At 36.2% G+C, this 20900-nt stretch overlaps 1 protein-coding gene and 1 long non-coding RNA gene across 7 annotated transcripts in view; one reads left to right on the top strand and one right to left on the bottom strand.

Moving 5' to 3' along the window:
• Positions 1-8564: 8564 nt before the first annotated feature.
• On the bottom strand, positions 8565-10651 carry LOC129359902 (uncharacterized). Its single transcript, XR_008605966.1, has 4 exons — positions 10574-10651; positions 9580-9655; positions 9155-9444; positions 8565-9027 (listed from the first exon to the last, which is right to left on the bottom strand). It is a non-coding gene; the product is annotated as an uncharacterized LOC129359902 (long non-coding RNA).
• Positions 10652-12099: 1448 nt separating this feature from the next.
• The window catches only part of adgrb3 (adhesion G protein-coupled receptor B3), a 117605-nt gene continuing 108804 nt past the window's right edge, over positions 12100-20900 (top strand). Inside the window, exons 1-2 of one of the 6 annotated variants that reach the window (XM_055029321.1) lie at positions 12100-12833; positions 14410-15178. In XM_055029321.1, the coding sequence (XP_054885296.1) occupies positions 14425-15178 (754 nt within the window). In that variant the 5' untranslated portion in view covers positions 12100-12833; positions 14410-14424. The remainder of the gene's footprint in view (positions 12834-14409; positions 15179-20900) is intronic. The other 5 variants (XM_055029318.1, XM_055029317.1, XM_055029316.1 and 2 more) reach the window with 5 other exon arrangements.

Genomic DNA, 20900 nt, shown 5'->3' with positions numbered 1-20900 from the left:
ACATAAATAAGCCCGGTGAATTCAAACGATGAATTGATTAAAATAAAGTTTTTGGGTTACATCACATTTTGATTCAAACTATTTCTCTTCTGAGGTGTAGACATTTTAGAAGAAAATTGTCTTACATTTGTAATTCAATAGCTAAAGTTTGTATGGCATAATTTTCTGTTTGCCCTCTTGACAACTGTTGTCTGGAAACTTTATCATTTCAATTTAGTGATTATGTGAGAAATTCATCTTCCATTGTCTGCCAGAGAGGCTAATTATTTGATTGTAGAAATTCCAATTAGCAGTATCTCAATGTTATCCAAGGAGCAACAAAAGCCAGATAAATCCAATGGTCTGTGTTCGGGCTTTATATTTCAGATAGAAAAGTACAAAGAACAAGGCGCTAACAGGATGAACTGAAAAAAAAAATAGTGCTTGTTATGCTCAAATATTCTCTGCACAGCATTTTGCAATACATCCGGTTGAGCTTCAGGGGAATGTCTGTATTAATGCAGAGTCCATCTCACAAAGCAGCCACTGGTTGAATGAGTGCTTAAGCTGCAAAAGACTCACTAGAGTTGGATTTCCACCTACAGTAGCGAGAGTGAAAAGATGAATGGGATGAAAGATTTTTGCAAATGATAGGATCATGTATAAATCCAACTAAGCCTGGTAAAGGTTAGTTCGAGAAACACCTAGGATCTACGAATTATTTTGTAAAAGTAGAGGAGATAAGCGAGGGTTAATAGTGAAGCTGTTGTAGACTGATCAATGCCTTATGATTGATTTGGACTACAGGCTACAGAAGACACTTGAGTTAGTCGTATCATCCCTGTGCCATGCTTGTATTTTGTTCATTATTAATGATTAAGCAGCCCTCTTCAAGGCGTTTCCTAGTACAGAAGTTCACACTTCCTCACCGGCTACCATAAATTATGAACGGGAAATGAAAATGTGACAGGTGATTTGTCGGCAAAGATAGTTTGTTATTATGCGCACTCAGAACTGATAATTGCATAGATGACCTGTGATCTCCATAATTAACAGGGATGCATTTCACTATATGAGGACTGTAGAGAGGACATTTCCAGAGATTCTTTTTTCTTTTTTAATAATTTTCTTCCTCTTTGTAAAAAATGAATCAAGCTGGTATTAAAAACTGAAAACCTATTTGTGAGAGGAAAAAAAGTTGCTTTTTCTCTATTTGTTTATTACTTGAGATCAACACCTATGTCGAAATTATGGCTTGCACAGTCCCTTCTGTTTCTCAAAGAAAATATATACAACTTATTGTACTGGTACTGTATAGGTTTTAGTCTTTCATCCAAGCTGCTGTCAAAGATGAAAATTTCTAGACAGATTCTTGTAGGTCCACAGTGCGGGGGCTGCCGCTCATGGAATATTTACATAGCAAGTGAGAGGGAGGGGTGGCAAAGGGGTGGTGTTTGCTGGAAGTTGAGGGCCTGTTTGGAAGCACATTCAAAGGAACGGATAAAGGCCCTGAGGATTCATGCAGTAGGTATTGTCTCTGATGGGAAAATAAACCTTGCTGGGAAAAAAATACCTTGATTTAAAATTCATTTCTAAATCCAGGTGTGGAAAAGCAAATAGAGTGAGGGCTGCATGTGAAGCAGAAGAGTATTTCTGTGAATAGAAACATGAGGGTGATCTAACATTTTTTTTTTATATATTATTTTACCAAGATGAAAATATTCCATCCCGATAATGCAACATTAACACATAAAGTAGTTTTATTTTTATAGAGTGATTCTGCAAACATTTAATTTCATTTCATGTCTATTTTACCAAATGGGCTGAAATTTTTTCAGACCGATTTAAAGATGAAAGTGAATGTGAAAATATGTTAACCCAGCTAGCTATTTAATGAACAAGGAGCTATGTGGCTTAGAGTTTAGGTCTGCTTTGGTGGATAGCAGGAAGGTTTTAAAGAAAACCTTTCAAAAGTAGATTTCTTAAGAGTCAAGAGTAAGAGCAAGATTAATATATTTTTAAAAAAAATCTGTTTGGAAAAGTATTGCATGACACTAGCAAACAGCATGAAATAGATTTTACCCTTTTTAACTTATTTAATAACCTTTTTGTGAGTTTTTATTAAGCAAATGATGGTACAAAATATTCTCTAAAAGTCAAGTTTCATCCCATTTTATGTTATGCTGCAGGTTGTTTCACAATAAATTACAGCAAGATTGTCAAAGCAGTTTGTACGTAAAACGAACATCCACTGTTGTAATTATAATCTTAATCTATGTTTTGCAAGCATTCAAGTTAAATGAAACAAAAAACAAGACTCCAATATTCAAGTTAAAAAATGTGCTGGAAAATATCAGGGTTTGGGGCCTATAAATTATCTTATAGTGGCATTTATTGATTTTTTGGAATGTGGTCATTTGCACTCATACTTCAAAACTCATCAGCAATTTTGTGATTGTGAACTCTTCTGTTAAAGCTAAAGAAAATCTATATGGTTTGCATATGAGAATATCTTTTCAGCACACGGTACTGGTACACTTCATTCATTGAAGGACGAATGACTAGAGGAACAAATAAGGCATTTTTGATTAGAAAATGAAGATGAAACAAGACTGAATATTTCAGCAAGACAATTATATCAACAGCACGCATAAGAAACTCTCATCTGGTTTTGGATTATTTATTTATATATTTCCAGTTCACAACAAAAATCTATGCAATGCATTTTACAACAATTACAAAACACATAATCAGTTCAATCCAACCGTAGACAGTTTCACTGTCAAATGTATACATTCCAGCTTCATCCTAGTTATTAAACATTGCAGTCATGTTACATTTATTAAAATAATTATAAGAAGAAATAAATCAATTTTCTGTTATCAAGTCATTAACTTTGCAGCAATCCATTGTTCTGACCATGTATGAAGCGTATGTAGAGGAAATCTGCCTGACAGGAAAAAAACCTCCAACAGAATCTGACTCAGTGTGAGAGGCCATCTGCCACAACTAGGGGGTTAAGAAGGCAGAGCTGACACAATGCCCCCCAAAACAACACAGAAACACTGATCCTTGAGTACTTTCTACATTAAAGAAAATATTGAGTAAATGGCTCCACTCATTTACCGATTTTATGTTGGAGAGAAACAACGCTAACCAAAAAAAGATCTGTTACAATTTGTAAGTGTGTAGGATGAAACAGAGCACATACAGCCACAGTGATTGTTACCTGAATTTTTTTTTTTTTTCTAGGAGAGACATGGTTAAACATGTCCCTTCAAGGCCTTCCAAGCAAAACAAATTGCCAGGCATGTGGGTTTTATGAAGAAGAAAAAGAGTATACAAAGTTAAAAAATAAAAATCACTGCACATAATTCCAAATTGGAGAGAAGTAAGTCAATTTAGAAAGAATGGTCAGTAGGTTCTCTATGATCTGATGCATAAAGCAACATAAATGCTTCATGCGTAACATAAAGCAACATAACTGGTTACTATAACTGAACTACAAGCTTTATCAAAACGTAAAATTTAAGACAGTGTCGGAATCATAATTTAAAGCTTAGAGTTTGTTCCACTGCAGGAGAACCTTATACAAAGAAAATTAATTACCTGTAGAAAGTCCCACCACAACACCTCCCCATTACAGTTACTACAGCATTAAGTAAAATGCAAAAAGCAGAATTTCCAGTTCAATATTATATCTTTCTGTAATATAATTCCTAAAGCAATACAATGACAAATGCTTCTTTTTCACTTTGTGTTGTACTCATGCTTTGACTCTATCTTTTATTTCTATTATCTTAAGGCGTTATCAAAGCCGCACTCAAACATTCTCAGTGAATTTTAATATCTATTATTGCTTAACATCTTTTGCCTGACAATAAGCAGGAGAAAGACTTAAAGGCAGCACGGTAGCTGCTGTGAAAAAGATGAGATCATATCGCCCCCATAAAACATTTTTACACTGCTGGCTAACTGACTTTTAGATTTCCCAGATTACTGAGAAGACGCTGCAGGGTCAGAAGCACAGTCGCATTTAGACTAAAAACACCATATGAGATAGACCTTAGCACAATGTCTCAGAGCAAAGATGTTTCAAGACTCTTTTCTTACTGCAGCGGGTATCAAAGTGCACGGTATAGTGCACTATGTTGTTCACCACATTAATCACGCAAGGTTGTTCTAAAGTGGAGCTTATAAGCCTGTCATTACAAATAAGTTATTGCAGTCTTTGAAAACATTTGAACTACATTTCACTTATTAAATAATAAAGTGTTTAAATTTTAATGATCTGGGGAAGTTAAAGCTGTTATACTCACTCAGAATTTGAGGCAGTGGGTCTGGAAAAAAAATTGTTTTATTGATAAATGACAAGAAAAAAACAATTCTTGTTTAAAACTTTATCACCTAGCTTATCCGCAGTTCATCTTAGACATTTGAACAATGCCGGTTTTATTTGCCATTTTCTTAATAATGATAAACAATGAAATTACTAATGAAAAATACACTTATCAGGTACAAAGTGATTAATAATTCATTACAGCATTGACTGGTCCAGAACCCATATTCCACTCACTGGCAGTCATTTTGAGACATTGATTTCATGATAGTCTCCTATATCTATCTTCATGATATGTCCCATATTATGGAGATATTGGAGACAATCCAAGTTATAGAAACTGTCCTATAGTTTCTATAACTTGAGACTATGGGCTATGTATCTTGCAGACAGTAATCAACAGTCTTGTACAGTTAGTATTTTTCTTTGCACTAACTTATAGTATTTATGACTGGAAAACAAGAAAAAGAGCCAGAATATCCCTTACTTGACATTATCTAGACTATGACAATCTGCAATTTCAGGTACAGATTTAATAAAAACTTATTTAAATAATTAAACAAGAGAATTTTGAGTAAAACAGTCCTTGAGGGGAAGAAGGCAAGAGCAAACACTTTAATTTGTTGATAGGGTGATAAATCATTGTTATAATAACTGAGTTGATTCACGAGACTTGCACCTGTTTACACTGATAGTGACATTCATGTGTCATGAATCAAGTAAACCCATAACTGGCAGCATTAATCCATAACAATTTATGGGACTGTTAAGGTAGATGCATATGAAGTGTTTGGAGATACCAACAGCCTCACAATAGGGTCTAGATATGAACACACAGTGACGCTGTGTGTGAAAGAGATCATCCTCTTCTAGTCATGTCCTTAGGTATGTTACTGTTTCTTTACATAATGATGTTGCCCTAAATATTATGAGGTCTCAGGGTTCTTCCTGTGAAGTTATTGTTTAAACATAATATTACAATACAAAGAATTTTTTCTACAGGAGCATGAATAATATTAAATGGCACTAGGAGTCTACATACCTGCCTGTTATTTTCTGGGTGTGTAAAGAATGTCAAAGGAGAACCAGTAGTAATATTAATGTGGAAGATATCTGACTTGAGTTCAAATATCAAACAACTGGAAATAGACAAGTCTCTAATATATTGAGAATAAACACACAAATGTCCTGACAATTTTTTTTTTTGAGAAAAATGCAGGCTCTATATGACTTCATTTAAAATATTTCTAAATATTTCATTAAGAAATATTGTCTTTATGGTGTGGCAAATGAAAAGGTTTTCTGCTATCTGAAGCAAAAATAAGCTTTTTAAAGTTCATTTTGATTAGATGCATTCTGGAAAGAAGATTCTAAATTTGTGTATTTCAAATTACAGTAGCATCATCTAGCTTTACAAAACAGTCAATATTTCAACTTGAAATTAAATGAGTTGACTTGAATGACTTAAAGAACTTTAAGTCATCCTGATAGATGACTTAAAGGGGATATTTTTCATTATCTGATAAACTTTTATGTGTAAAAGTGTTTTTTTCTGAAATAAAAGTGCAAGGTTTTACAATGCAGATGCAAAATTCCAGCACTGTGTGTGCAGCGACAGCACAGGGGTAAGGAGCATCATACATATACAGAGACCTTAGTCCTCAATGCAGCTGCTATGTGTTTGACTGATGATTGGCTTTAATTAGGGTGAGACCTCTAAATAAAATTTTGTTTAGGGACCTATACAATATTGAGCCAGATCTGATGTGGCTTACACAAGTTTTCATTTGCAGAACTGACATACTGGATTGTGAGGACAGTATTGGTGAGAAAACTCTTGCTTTCCCAATCAAAATAACATTTTCTTTCCAACAACAAACCTGTGCACATTAACTTTTAGTAAAACTGAAATAAATCATTCCACTGTGTCCTTCAAACAATCACTGAGTACCAGTTTCTTAGAATATGGGAGAAAAAAAGCAGCATTCCTGTGGTAAAGAGGAAAAATAATATTTTGTGAACCAAGTGTTGCATCTTTGTGACCACAAATCAGAAAAACCACAAAAAAAAACTACAAAAAAACAACAATAACAATACTAATAATAATAGTAATAAATAACAAACATGCACATATATGTATCACTATACAGTCACCAGGACTTCCAGCATGACAAAATCTTATCTCAGTGCAGAGAAAAATTTTACTTAAAAAACAATTAAGAGTTCATCTATTTCACAGTAGTTGCATTTTTACATTAGAACCATGTAAAACTACCAGAAATCCTTCAAAACCATTTTTGAATATTTAAATTACCCATGTCATATAGATGAATGGAGAGCCATAGACATAAATAGTCAGATGTCTAATATGTGATCCCTAACCTGACATTCATCCCTAAGGATTTTGTTACAGGCCTGAATGTGCTGTAGCAGCTCTTATATCAAAGAGTTGTAACAATGGACAGTCAAATACACACACACACACACACACACACACAAATTCTAGCTTGAGTCTAGGCTCTGTCACACAAACAGAAGCAGGTGGTAATAGGGCTATTCTTTATTCAGAGCAATGAATAATTCAAAATCTATGCGCCGAAACAGATTCTTGAGTTGACAGAGTAATATGACAGATTTTGCAACTGATGGGAAATATTGCAAATGGTTTGGAGATACCAGAGTGTATACAGATTTGCTCTAGGCAGTGTGACAGTTTAAGTGACTTGATATAAATGTGATATTTTGAAAAGTCTTTGATTGTGTACATTCCTTTTTTTCAACACCACTTATTCAATCCTTGCAGTCCAAATATGCAATTATTAGCTTGACTGAGAAAACACAGATTTGATCTTTCTTAATATTAATGGTTATTTGTGCCTTTTCATCTTCTAAGCAACAATAGACATAACACATTTGTTGTCATTTTACGGATTTATGGCAGACAGCTTAGTATGGAGTCTTGAAAAAAATCCTAAACTGATCGTAAAACAATGTTGGAATAAAATTGATCTTCAAAGTAACAGCTGAGTTTTAGAACATGCAGCCAAAATTATAAAGAAACAAGCTATAGTCCAAGTATGTGTGGAGAAGCAAAAATAATTTTAAAAAATGTATGTAAATAATCCACTGCACGTTTTCTCAATTACCCCTTCATTTTAGTTCAGTTTTAGTAATTCCACATTGAGCCACAGTTCTATTATAGATAATGACTTCCCTGCTGTGCTATTATTTCTTTTCATCTTGTAGCTAGTCCACATTTAGCCACACTTTGTGATGAATTTCCTCTTTCCTCCTGGTCATATAAAGCTGAAACATGCAGGGCGCCATTTCAGCTCTAAAAAAACCCATCCTTGCTCAAGAGACTAATGGCCAGGTTTCTAAGCTTGGAAATAAATTTGCTACTTTGCATTCAGTTGAGTGATACATGTTTTTATTATGTATGAAAACCTTATTGTTCAATAAGGCTTCACTTGAATTTCTCGCACCTATTAGCTGTCTCGAAGTCAAAAGGTCCATGATTGCTGGGGTCTTTATTAGGGCTGTGGAAAGTGGACTGGCTTGAGATGACCCCTGATGTTTTGCTGGCTGCCTGGGAAAGGCCCAAAGTAAAAAGCTGCCACTCACACGACATGGAGACCAACAATGCTAGAATTGCTGCAATCTCTGTCAAAAATCTGGCAACAGATTAACAATGCCACAAACACTGCAAGCCGCAGAATGCTGGGGATGAAAACAAGTTCTTTCAAATTGTCACAGTGCTTAATTTTGGTATGCTCTCTGAATGGTTTTGGAGCACTCTTTGGTGAAGCTGGCTCACAAACACTTCAAGCTGAAACTTCCTGGAGAGAAATCAACAAATTGACTTTCTTGGGTAGCATCTGCTCAGATGGAACCAATTTGGTCAAAAATGGAAAGAAATGACTAGGCTAATATCATCATACTAATAATTAAAGCAGCTGAACCAATCATCCAAGAAAAGCTTTCTTATGTCACAAATACATTGCTCTCTCAATGTTTTACATTCAGTCATCTTTATACTGAAACTAGTAAACAAAATCCAGTGCAAGCAATTGCAATTAATTTTCTCTGTGCAGGTCTCAGAGGGTTCCTCAAATTAGGAAAATAAACCACAGGATAATGTTACAAAAGACAAACTTTATATATATTTTAAAATCACTGTAGTTTATTATCAATTAAAATTTGACAAACTGAAGAAAAACATAGTATTTTGCAACAGCAATATTTGCTTGTTACACAGAAGTCAAAGTATTGCAATCAAAGTGAAAAATACTCTGATAACTGATACATTTACCTTCATGGCAATATTACATAGAATACAATAAATTAAATAATCTTTACTAAAACCAACATGACCAAACATCAAAGTTTTCATGGAAACTGCATTTCCAAATCATAAAATGCAGTTTCATGACTTTGAAACTGGTAAAACAATGTTTTCCCGACTTTTGCTTTAAAACTTGCAGTCAAAATTCTACATGTCTGTCGCTTTCTTCCTTCAAAGGAAGGAAGGGATTCAGCAATGTCAAATATTGAAGTTACATATTTTTCAAAACTTTACTGGAACCCCAACGGTACATCTTAAACATTTGGGCAAGTTTAAGACTTAGTGAACAGCCAAATAAAACCAACACGGATGAGTTCTGAGTTGGTCTCAGTCCTGAACTTTTCCAGAAATCATCAAAGGGTTGCTGGAAGATAAAGAAACAAAAACATGTTTTAATACATGAGATAAACAGCACATTGAACTGCATTTATGTCGGTTAAAGACAGACAGGATGAAAAGGACAGATATAGAAGACAGACTCTCTCTCTGACCTTCCTTCATTGTCGCTGTCCTCTTGTCTGTCTATTAGAAATGGACAAAACAGACAGAGACAGGCAGAAAAAAAGACAGACAGGGAGAGAGATGGAGTAAGATAACTTATTGTGAGTAATGTGTAATTTTATCATTTTAAAAGTTCCACTGGTAGTCCATGAAGAAAGCAAATGGAGAGATGGGGGGTTCACTGTTGTCCTAGTGTTTTCCATAAGTCGTCCTGTTGGTTGATGTCACTTTTCCGTTTGCAGCTTTTGTTCCGCTTTCTGGGTTGAGGCCTATGAATCGCCTAAAATCAGATGGGAGACTGTTTAAAATTGTCTTTGTTTTTTTAAAGTACATATTAAATATTTAGATTAGATGACTGTGAACTTCCAAATATTTTTTGTAAAGAAATTCCTGAAATAGTTCTCATCGATCTCACCTATGAAAAATTACTCTAGGTACCCAAAAGGCCAACGTAGCTGCTGAATCCGCTTGTGCCCTTGATCTTGTTTTTACTAAAAAATAATAATGTTCAATGATATTAGTTTTAATTTTAACTTAATTCTCAGGTATAGAGAGACATTTCCATAGACAGATACATTATGATGTCTCTATTCATATACTATATTTGCAGACAGACACCTTCTGTACCTTCATCTTCTGTACCTATGATGAAGCCCATGAAAACATTCTCAAAAAATGTTTTCTGATCTCAAACCAACCACGTCAGAAGATTCTTAGTCTTCCAGGTTTTTACATACAAGAAGGTGTATACAAAGTCAGTTTGTCTTAGTTTAGAAATGTTCCTCTACATTCATTTCCTGTGATGAGGCAGCACTCTGCTGTCGTCATCCAGCCAAAGACCTGTGTAATTCGCGCACGTGACTCTGCGGGCCAGTAAACTAGATGTGTCCAACGTTGACTAAAGACCCAACACAAGAAAGTTGAAACTGTTCAACACTTGGTGCTCTCTGCAGTCGCGTAAAAAGTATTTCGCTCTTTGTAGCTCCCTGTGTGTAACGTGCTGCTGTGAACCATATAACCCTCCGTGGGAGAGAGGATCTGATGTCGAAATAGATGGTTCGATTGATCTGCGTGATGTAACATCGGCGCCTTAAAATGTTATTTGCATGCACTAACAAGTTGACGCTGACAGTCCTGTGTGCGAGAAAAACAACAACAAAGCAAACTAACAAAGCAGTTGAGGCATCCTACCCTCAAATAACTTCCGCAAAAAAAGACCAGAATAAGGCCATCTGTATATTATAGGTGAACTGAACTAAAAAGCACTTGTGTTGCACATAAGGCTAGCTGAGAAATAACCGAAGTTAGCTTTAGCAAACAAGCGAGGGTAGCTCAATATAACCACATAAAATATATTTTCGTACACAAACACAAAACTGCAATACAATCTTTTTTAAAGAAGTACTTACCTAGTGAAAATCATTGTTGATCCCGCTCTCTAGCCTGTAAACTTTCGCCTCGAGCCAGTAAAACTCCCACAATGCAACTGTACATTACACATTTACAGTACAGCTGCACATTTCCGCATGTGATCCCGGGTCCAATCACATGCCATATTTTTCCAGACGCATTTCAGATCGCAGGAAGCTGTATTTTCAAAACCTAGCCACGTTACTGTAGTTTCATGCTGTAGTTTTTACAACCATTTGTGAGAGAGATTGTACAGAGCTGTGCACTTAAGTAGAGAAAATCTTGTCATAGCAAATATTAAAAAATTAACAACAAAAACTGAATACAAATAAATTCCACTATATATATAGAATATATAGGCAAAAAATATGAAAAAGTTAAATCTTCTGAACACTTTTGGAAGATACTGTAATGTAACATGCCTCCAGAAAATAAAAAAAATATATACACTGCTCAAAAAAATAAAGGGAACACTCAAAAAACACATCCTAGATATGAATGAATGAAATAAATATGAAAATAATTTCCACCTGTTCTCTATTCCATTTGCACAACAGCAGGTGATATTGATTGTCAATCAGTGTTGCTTCCTAAGTGGACAGTTTGATTTCACAGAAGTTTGATTTACTTGGAGTTATACTGTGTTATTTGAGTGTTCCCTTTATTTTTTGAGTAGTATGTATATATATAGATTGATTTGGCATTAGGCACTAAGAAAAACTGAAAAATAATTATGCTCTAAATATTTGTTCGCCTCCTGTCTTAAAGAACACCCACCTATGTGAACAAGTCTCCTCTCCATCCTTAATAAAAAAGGCAATCAGATCCATCCGAGTCCATTATGTTTCCATTCTCCGCATGAATTCAGCCAGTAGGCAAAGGAGGCTGTTGCAGACCCACTGATAACGTATTGTCACTGACAAACTATTGAAGCCAGGACCTTACGCGGGATTTAATTGACTGTTGATTGTTAAATAAATGCCTCTTAAAATATCAGGGCAAAGCGTTTGAAGAAAAAAACAAAACAAAAAAACAAAACAAAAAAAAAAAAAACAAGGAAAGATCGAAAGTTGTTGAGTAGGCGCGCAGGATACACACACACACACGCACGCAATCACTCCCCTGTGAACACATGTCTGAGGAGAGCGTGAATGGAGAAACCGCACCTGCAAAGAAAGAGACAAGTAACTCGCAACAACTTTTTTGTTTCCCGAAGACAGCTCAAGTTGTCCCGCAAGCGTTTGTTATTCCAGCAACGTGAAAGGTGGAAGCAGTGGCTTTGACCCACCAGAGAAGTAGGAGAGGAGTTAGAAAACCATGTCCCATTGATAGAGCGCATGGATTGCAGCAGTTCTGACCATATTTACTCCACCTGTCCTGAGGGGAAAAAAAACACTACAAAAAGTCCATAAACATCTTCCTGCTTGGAAAAAAAAAAGCAGCAGTGTTGTCTGAGCACTGAGGACGGTCCAGTTCACGGGGGAAACCCTTTTGACTCGAAATAAGAGAAGGCTGTGTTGGGTATATATAAAAAAAAGAAGAAAAAAAAAGGGGGAGGAGGATGGCAGTAAAGAAAGTGGTGATGGTGCCAGACGCAGCGGCAGTAAGAAGCGTACGTACGTGCTTTATCTTAGCGGCTGAGTGTGACGTGATATTGCAGCCTTGCTTCGAGAGCTCTGCAAGGACCAAGCAAGAGCGCGTCTGTTTCTCTTTGTGTTATAACTCAGAAGTCAAGCCAAACATCTCACATCCACCCATCAAAAGGATCTTTGATTTCTTTCCCCCTCCAGTCATCTTTTTTCTTTTTTTTCCAAAACGAGTGGAGAAACGCGACTTTAACAGAGGCGAAACCATTTGGGAGAAAAAAAATAGAGACGATTTAATTCCTGGGAACACAGTAAAGAATTCGCTCGCTTCTTCTCATCACTCCAAGAATTTCTTGTTTCCTTCTCCTTTTTTTCCCCCCTGTCTCCTCTCTCTCTCTCTTGGTATTTCTCTCTTCTGCTCGGTGGCTGTCGTGCGTTTGTTGCGCTCCGGTTTTGATGGGAAAAAGCCAGCAGAAGAAGAGGAAGAGGACAGGGAGGATATGAGCGGGCAGAGCGGAGTGTAACGCATTTTATTTCCATCCACTGAACCATCTTGTTGCGCCGGACTTCTATTGTCGGGAATGGGGAGTATTGATTCACCGAAGGGCTGCAGAATTTATTTATAAGGATGTGGCCAGTGTTGGGAAAATAGCCATAGCTTCCGCAGTGTAAGGTAAGATATTGTTTTAATTGTAACAATGATTAGGATTGTTAGAGATGAGGAAATTTTCCTGTGTCATGTCTAAAGTTGTCACATATTTGCCCCGTCAATATTCAACACGACGAACGATTATCCGCTCGCATTAGTCTGGGGTGCTTAACAGATATTTTCCAAAGAGCTGATCTCCCCCTTAAGAGACAAAAATCACTTTAAAGTGCTGCGGTATGAGATGTCGCCCCTACATGCCTTTTTATTCACATCTACTCTGAAGACCAAATTGCTCCAGGAAGCATGGACAGTAAAACCGGGACTCTCTTGACGAGCGATTCTCCGGAATACTGATTTATTTTGGGGTTTTTTTCTTTGTTTTTATGAATGCCATGCATGGCCACAAATCTTGCGGGAGGGCTGTGGGATCATACGGGTTTACATATCGCAGCAAAAGCTGATCTAACTCTGCACAGCTTCCGCAAATCCTTACATGACACATATTATGCCAGTCTGCTCGAACGGAGCTCCCCCCCCGCCCCCCTCCGTCTCATCATCATCCTAAAAGAAGTTGGGAGACGCAAATGTATTTATTCTCTGAAAAACTGCAATCTGCAGCTTACTTTGGGATTTTTCACGCCTACACTCACATACACACGTGCGCGCGCAAAAACAGGCGGGTACACACGGTTTGAGGAACGCGCACACGCATGCACATTCTGCTGTGACACTGCTCACAGCTGCATTGCCTGTAGGATTAAAGCAATCAGGACATCGCATTGCATTCTCTCCCTCTCCTCTCTCACGAGCCTGCGTTCATGCAACACTCGCGCACGCGCCAACACACACACACACTCAAACCCACTCAAATACTGGCTCTTTATCAAATTACATTATCAAATATGCCAAGCTCTGAATTCGAGAGCAGGTTCGTGCGTATTTCTGAAAGCGCGTAGAAAGAAAGAGAGAGAGATTTTAAAAAAATCGTCATGCATGAGGATGCATTAAAGACATATTGGCTTATTTGTGTTTTTTTAAATTAAATTCAGCCTCCTCTTATTATCTGACTGTGCAGCATATAGTCAAAAGAATACAGTTTGACTGAAAAGACCCTGGCTACTGCATAAAAAAAAAAAAAAACACAACAAAAAAAAAAAAACGTCGCATACTAAAACTCGTGAGGACCTCCATGCCAATATTCGCAATTTGTGTTTGATCAATATGCCATTCTAAACAGCAATATTCGAATATCTCATGAGACGGTGCCGATCCAAATATGACCCAATTAATAATGTCTAAATGACTCACATTATTGCGCCCACCTCCCTCAAAAATAAATAAATAATAAAAACACAGAAGGGCTTAAGCTGCCACAAGGTGGCAATGTTTGCACAAAGTATAGTGGGAAAAGGAGACGGGATGAGGGGATTGCAACAGACATGCTGCTGAGGTTAATGTGCCTTTTTTCGCCCTCTCCATGGAAGGACTTGGCGAGAACTATGTGAAGCATGTCAATTAGACTAGACAGAAATCATCCATAATGTGTCTGTGCTCTGATTTAATATTCTTTTTGCATGATGTTCTTCATCTTTCCCTGCAGGCCAAATGACATAGGATGAAGGCTGTTCGAAACCTGTTGATTTATATATTTTCCACCTATCTTCTGGTTATGTTTGGATTAACTGGTGCCCAAGATTATTGGTGTTCCACTCTGGTCAAGGGGGTCATTTATGGATCATACTCAGTGTCTGAAATGTTTCCCAAGAACTACACAAACTGTACATGGACGCTGGAGAACCCAGACCCAACCAAATACAGCATCTACCTTAAACTATACAAGCGAGACTTGAGCTGCTCTGAATACTCTTTGCTTGCTTATCAGTTTGATCACTACTCACACGAGAAGATAAACGAGTTGCTCAAAGTGAACGCATCCATTGTATATCTCTGTGATTCAAAGAATAATTACATATTTTTGCTGTACGACAAAAATTTTGCTCAGCTGCGGAGAGTTTTTCCTTACGATTACAATGGATTGACGCCGCAGAAGCTGGATGAGGAGGAGCAGTCTATCCTGGAGTTCTTAGTATTGAATAAGGCGAGCCCTAGCCAGTTTGGGTGTCAAGTGCTTTGTACGTGGCTGGAAAACTGCCTGAAAGCAGAGAAAGGGACAGTGGAGGCATGCGGGATCGTGTACACCAAATGCACATGTCCTCAGCATTTAGGCGATGGAGAATCAGAGAGCATGCTCATGCTCAATAATGTGGTTTTACCTTTAAACCCACAAACGGAGGGTTGCTTGTCACCTCAGCTACATGTCGGTCAAATCTGCAATCTGAGTGCAGAAGTAAGACGGCCTCCTAAAGAAGGTAAGTATCCACTTATCTTATTTGTTCTGCTCAACTAGTAGAAGATGTAATGCACTCTACTCTCTGCATAGATAAGATAGTAAACATGTCAATGAAATGTGCACGTCTGTCACTCCTTCCTCTGCCCTAAATGCATGTTTGAACTATGATGGCCCATGAAACAAAGAGCACACATAGATATATGGACTGCAGTTGACTTAGAAATCTGTGTCAACTGCAGATTCAAAGCTGACAGGGGAGTTGGGTGTAGTAAAGACCACGCTTGCACAAAGCAGTCCACCTAAGGGGTTCTTTCATTTGGTCAGACTAAATTAAAACGCATTGCAGTGAATTTAAAATGGATGTGTTTTTTTTTGTTTGTTTGTTTGTTTTTTGTGCACATCAGCACAAAGCTAAAATGGCTGCAAATCCAAAGATACTCTGTTTGTGTTTGTTTATACATTTATGTCACAGTCATCCTTACAACAATTGACAATACTAATCTGGACACATTTTTTTATTATTATTTGGCATTCAAGCCACTGGAAAAGAATGGGATCATTGATGCAGCAGTGTCAAATAACATTGCCCAAGCCAGAACTCAAAACTTTGGTGCTTTGTCTTAAATTCTAAAAGCTGTAGTTCTTTTCAAAAGTATTCATACCCCTTGAATTTTTGAATATCTTCTAAAAACCTTAACATATTGGACTTTTTTTTGTGATAGACAAATGCAACATTATTCAAAGCTGTATAGTGAAAAGAAAAGAATATATGCATTTTGCAAAAATGTTTTAATATCAAAATCCAATACGAATTAATTTTCTTCAAAAAGGAAAGCAAAAACAAAACAAAACAAAAAAACCCTCCCAATATCTCCAGCTCCCAGCATCTCAGGGACCATTTTTCAAAAAATCCTGAAAAAAAGATTATCTAACATGGCCATCCACCTACACTGACAAATAGACAAGAGGTTTATGATAACTGTGGAGGGGCTGCAGAAATCCGCAACTCAGGTTGAATAACCTGTGGATATGGTCCATAAATGTATCCTTTATAAAATAGTGTTTAGATTGTTGAATTATTAAAATAATTTTGTGTGAATTAAATCTGCTGATATTTACAAGCTATGTACAGGAAACAGCAAACATTGTGGAGGAAGTCCCCTGTGGTCAGATTAGAGTATTAATCTTTTTGGCCTATATGAAAAATACCGTGCGGCTGAAAACTACCACCCTAAACTTACCACCTCCATCTTGATGCATAGTGGCAGCATGATGCTGTGGAGATGCTTTTCGCCTATGTGAACGTGGAAGTTGGTCAAAATTGATAAATGGAAATAAATATAGGACAATCAGAAAACCTGGAATACTGGAAAAGACTTGATATTGTGCTTAGCATTTTGGCAGGATGATGACACTATTGTTATAACCAGAGCTTCAGTGTAATTGTTGAGTTCAAAAGATTATCTGGTTCAATAGTGTAGAATAAAATCTGTCTTAGATTATATACTAAGATTCTCAGATAGATCTAGTTCACAGGCCAGTAATGTTTCACACTCTATGTTCAACATGAACAAATTAGAAATTTTCTGCAATAAAAGTGGTCAACAATTTTAGCTGTGCAAGATGTTGCAGCTGTAATCACAGTAAAATGGAGTGATTATACCTATACCACACATTTAGTTTGTATAGAAAAATGTAAAATTGTGTATTCTTTCCCTGCCACTTTACAGTTATGAGCTATTTTGTGGTAGTCTATCACATATAATCCCAATAAACTACATTTACATTTATAGTTGTTACAGTTGAACATGTGTAAAGGGGGTATTGATACTTTTACAAGACACTGTAAAATCAAAAATGTTTGAATAAAACCTTCACTGTTTTGGAGGTGGTCAACAGGTATGTTGCCCATTCAGTGTTGCCATAGAGCAATGCAACGTCTTTTTTTTGTGTGTTTGTTGGAAATCAGCAATAATTTATGCAGTGGAATGCTTACTAGAGAAAATTTCACAATCATGGTACCTGTTTGCTATTGAAATTCACACATTCACATGATATGCATACATCCCCACGTATTCACACATTAATGAGCTGTCATGATAAGGATCGTTTTTAGTTTCTGAATTAGGTTTGCACACTTAGAAGAAGGCTTTTTTGCAAGGTATAATCTATGTGTTTTTTTCTTTCCTTATATCTGGAAAATTGTTTTTAGACACATGAATGGTTATGTTTGAACAGAAATATGTAAAACAAACAAAAAATATAATAAAATCTCACACAGTTTAGTTTGTGGCATACTTCAGGTAACCTACTTCCACTGAATCTTTAATTGCTATGAGTTACAACAACATTTATATTTACATTTTATCCCCAAAAATTCTTTATTTTTTGGGAAAAAAATAAAGAATTATGAATTGTAATTGAAATAGAATTTCCCGCTAGACACAAAGGATGAACACAGATCCAATAACAATAAATGAACTTTTAGATTTTTGACAACAAAAATTTGCTTGCAGAAACATGACATCGTTAAGTAAAATAAGGAGCATCCTTGAAAGCAGGTGGCAGATTTTTATCCAGGCAAATAGCAGAATGTGTATTGCAGATGTTAAGTAGTTTGGTCAACTCCCTCTGAGAGTTGCTAAAAGCATTCCAATCTGTTGGACATGTTTGAATTGTGTAATTTCTGTTATTTTAAAGATAACTTTTACACAGGAACACTATTATGAGTCATTCTCTAAATAATGTAACAAGTATGGATGACAAAACCACTTTAACTGCAATTCGACAACCACTTCAGTCCCCTAGGCAATAATGCATGTAGTATCTGATGTAAATTACCATTAAAATTCAGCCTGCGGTCAAGTAACAAGTGCAGTGAGAGCGAGTATGATTCAGCTTTGTATTATTATTATTATTTTTTCATTGGTGTCTGATGTAGTGACAGACATACTACCAGGAAGCATTATTATTATTTTCATGGAAAAATATTTGCTGCTTCAAAATAACATTTCACATATTTTTTCTGTTTGCATGTTAATAACAGCTTAAGAGTACAGCTTATTTTTTTTCCTTCTCTCAGAAGATTTTCTATGAGCTTCTATTTATAGAGTTGGATGATGGGAGGTTTTAATAAATCCTTTTTCATCTGGATAACCGGGAGATCACCACTGGGTTTAAAAGAGCACTGTGCTTCCTGTGGCATCGTAGTGTCAGAGTGGGTGTTGCTGATGAAGAGCAAAGCATTATAAACAGCTGACAAGAGCTCCATTTGATAAAAATCACATGTCTTTGATCTTCTCAGTTCCTGGTAGGCCATTGCTTTTGGAGCACATCAAAGAAAAGCCAGGCTGGAGGTTGTATACTCAAGCTATTGGAACCTCAATACCTCAGCAGTGCTCCACATTGAAGAAGTATAGCACTTAAAGGTTGAAGCTCTTACCTAGTTAAGGATATTAGGCAGACAGAAAGAGAGGCCTCATTTCTTGACATTGTATCATTTTCAAAAGCCAAACCAGCAAAACAGAATCCAGATGTGCCACTTGGATGATTCATTTTCTCTGTGTTACTTTTAATCACACGTTCCCTTTTCATGAATAAAAAAAGTTGTAAACGGAGGCACAGTGGTACTCACAGCATGACAGATTAAAATGATCCTTCTCTTTTTTTTTTTGTTCTGGGTGTTCTCTGTTTGTGTGGGTTTTTCCTCCCACATCCCTCACAATCAAAATCAAGCAGGCTGATGAGTCTTAGCTCCTGCAAAGTGAATGACGGTGTTCTTCTTCCTCTTCTTCCTTTTGCTTTGAAATCCAATTAATGCTCGGATTAGCTCAAGCTAGTGTGACTGAATTTTGGAGCATGGGAGGTAATTGCTGGTTTAAGCAGAGGGAAGCTTTAGAGTGTTTTACAGATTTCCACTTTTAACATAAATTTAAGGTTAGAGTAGGCAGGTGTTCAGTAGCCAAACTCTTTGGTACCAATGGGTTGGCATGAAATTCTGATAGCATTAAACAAAAATTAGTTAGCGCTATATTTTAAGGATATTTGCATAAAAGATAGGGTTACAGTGTCATTCAAAAAAGAAAAGCCATAACTACTGCCATTAAAATAAATATTGATTATTGATTACTGATTATTTGAAGTTATATCATTGATACTAGCATATAGTGTCTTGCATTTTGCACTTTCTAGTTTTACTCTGGAGAATAAAATGATCAAGTATTACTAACATAATTCACAAAATTTGGAGTTTGATGCATTATTTCATTAAGTCACAGTTTGGTATGTATTTGCTACATTTAAATCAAGAGAAATGAAGAACGCTGCTTTTTTTATTTGACATTAAACAAAGATTGTTTACGTTTTCTGGCGATAACACACAACACAACCTGAGTGTGTTTCCAGAATGAAGACTATATGTTGTCTTTGGGCATTGGTTGACCGCTACAGGAGTTGAGTTTGCACTTAACTTATTTTACTTTATACCTGTGATGTGTACCTTATGCTTTAAAAACCACTATTTTCATAAGGCTAATGAAGTAGTGCTTCTTCAGTTCACAAGGAAAGTCTTATTTCTATTTTATTTATTTATTTTTGCATATGAAAATATTTCCAAATAGATTAATTTGCCTTTCTTCATCCACTGGAGAGTGGTGAAAAGTCACCTTTCGATAAGGGGTGATCTTATACTTTCTTTTGACAATCTCATTAAATTGACTTTAACCTAAAGAAGTGTCCAGGAATGATTCTGTTTTTCATTTTACCATGCTATATCTCAGCATCAATAACCACTTCATACTTATACTTTGTAGACTCTGGCTGCTGGAAAAAAAAAATCTAGCTCTAGCATTATTTTGTCAAGTGATTTTGTCATGTCTTTTGTCAGAAAACTAGAAGTTGCCCCTTTTCAAGTATCAGAGAAAATAAAAATGCTTTTTCTATGGGCTTAAAGAAATGTCCTCTGAAGTTTCCCCAATGACAACAGAGCAATATGAAAACCTGAAAAAATATTTTGTTTCTGAAATTAGAGTCAGAAACAAATATTTTCTGTACAACTGAGAGCAATTTATTTTACCCAAACAATGGACTCTGAAATAACTGCATCACCTTAGAACTCCATGATTAGATTGAATTGAAAGATTGTGCGAAAATGAAGACAAATAAGTATGGGTTACATGGATTTAAAAACAAACAAACAAACAAAAAAAAAACATTCAAATTGGTCCAAATAATTCAACATTAGAAGTAAAATTCCCAAAGTTTTCAGATGAGTATTTTATGACTCAGCATGTCCCCCACTTTATTAGAACAATGAGTAGGCCAGCATTGAGTTTGACATCACAGATATTTGTCCTGTTTATTTCAGAAAAAGCAATTATTTTCTGTAATAAATAATTCAATAAAATGCATGATCTAACTCAATGTTTTATCTGGCGTCTCTAAGTAAGAAACAATTCAGCTATTATGGAAACAAAAGAAGGAAGGAGATTTCACCAAGTGAAATTGCCAAGATTCTCAAAAGAAGCTTTTTCATCGCAACAGCTTCTTACGACACAGACAATATGCCGTGTAGAAAATGACAAAAGGATTTATTAGCAAATTAAATGTGTATGAAGCGTTTTGATGCACCGTCACCCGCCAAAGTCCTGAGCACTGCAGCAGCTTAGCCTGGCTGCTGCATATAGTGAGGGCCTTTATTCACTTTGGATCTCTGTCAAGTCACTCAGTAGTCACACTGCATT

The sequence above is a fragment of the Poeciliopsis prolifica genome, unplaced genomic scaffold (assembly GCF_027474105.1).
Source record: "Poeciliopsis prolifica strain line A6 unplaced genomic scaffold, Auburn_PproV2 SCAFFOLD005, whole genome shotgun sequence".
NCBI lineage: Eukaryota > Metazoa > Chordata > Actinopteri > Cyprinodontiformes > Poeciliidae > Poeciliopsis > Poeciliopsis prolifica.
Note: the sequence above shows the minus strand (reverse complement) of the source record. Positions and strands in the feature narration are given on the sequence as shown.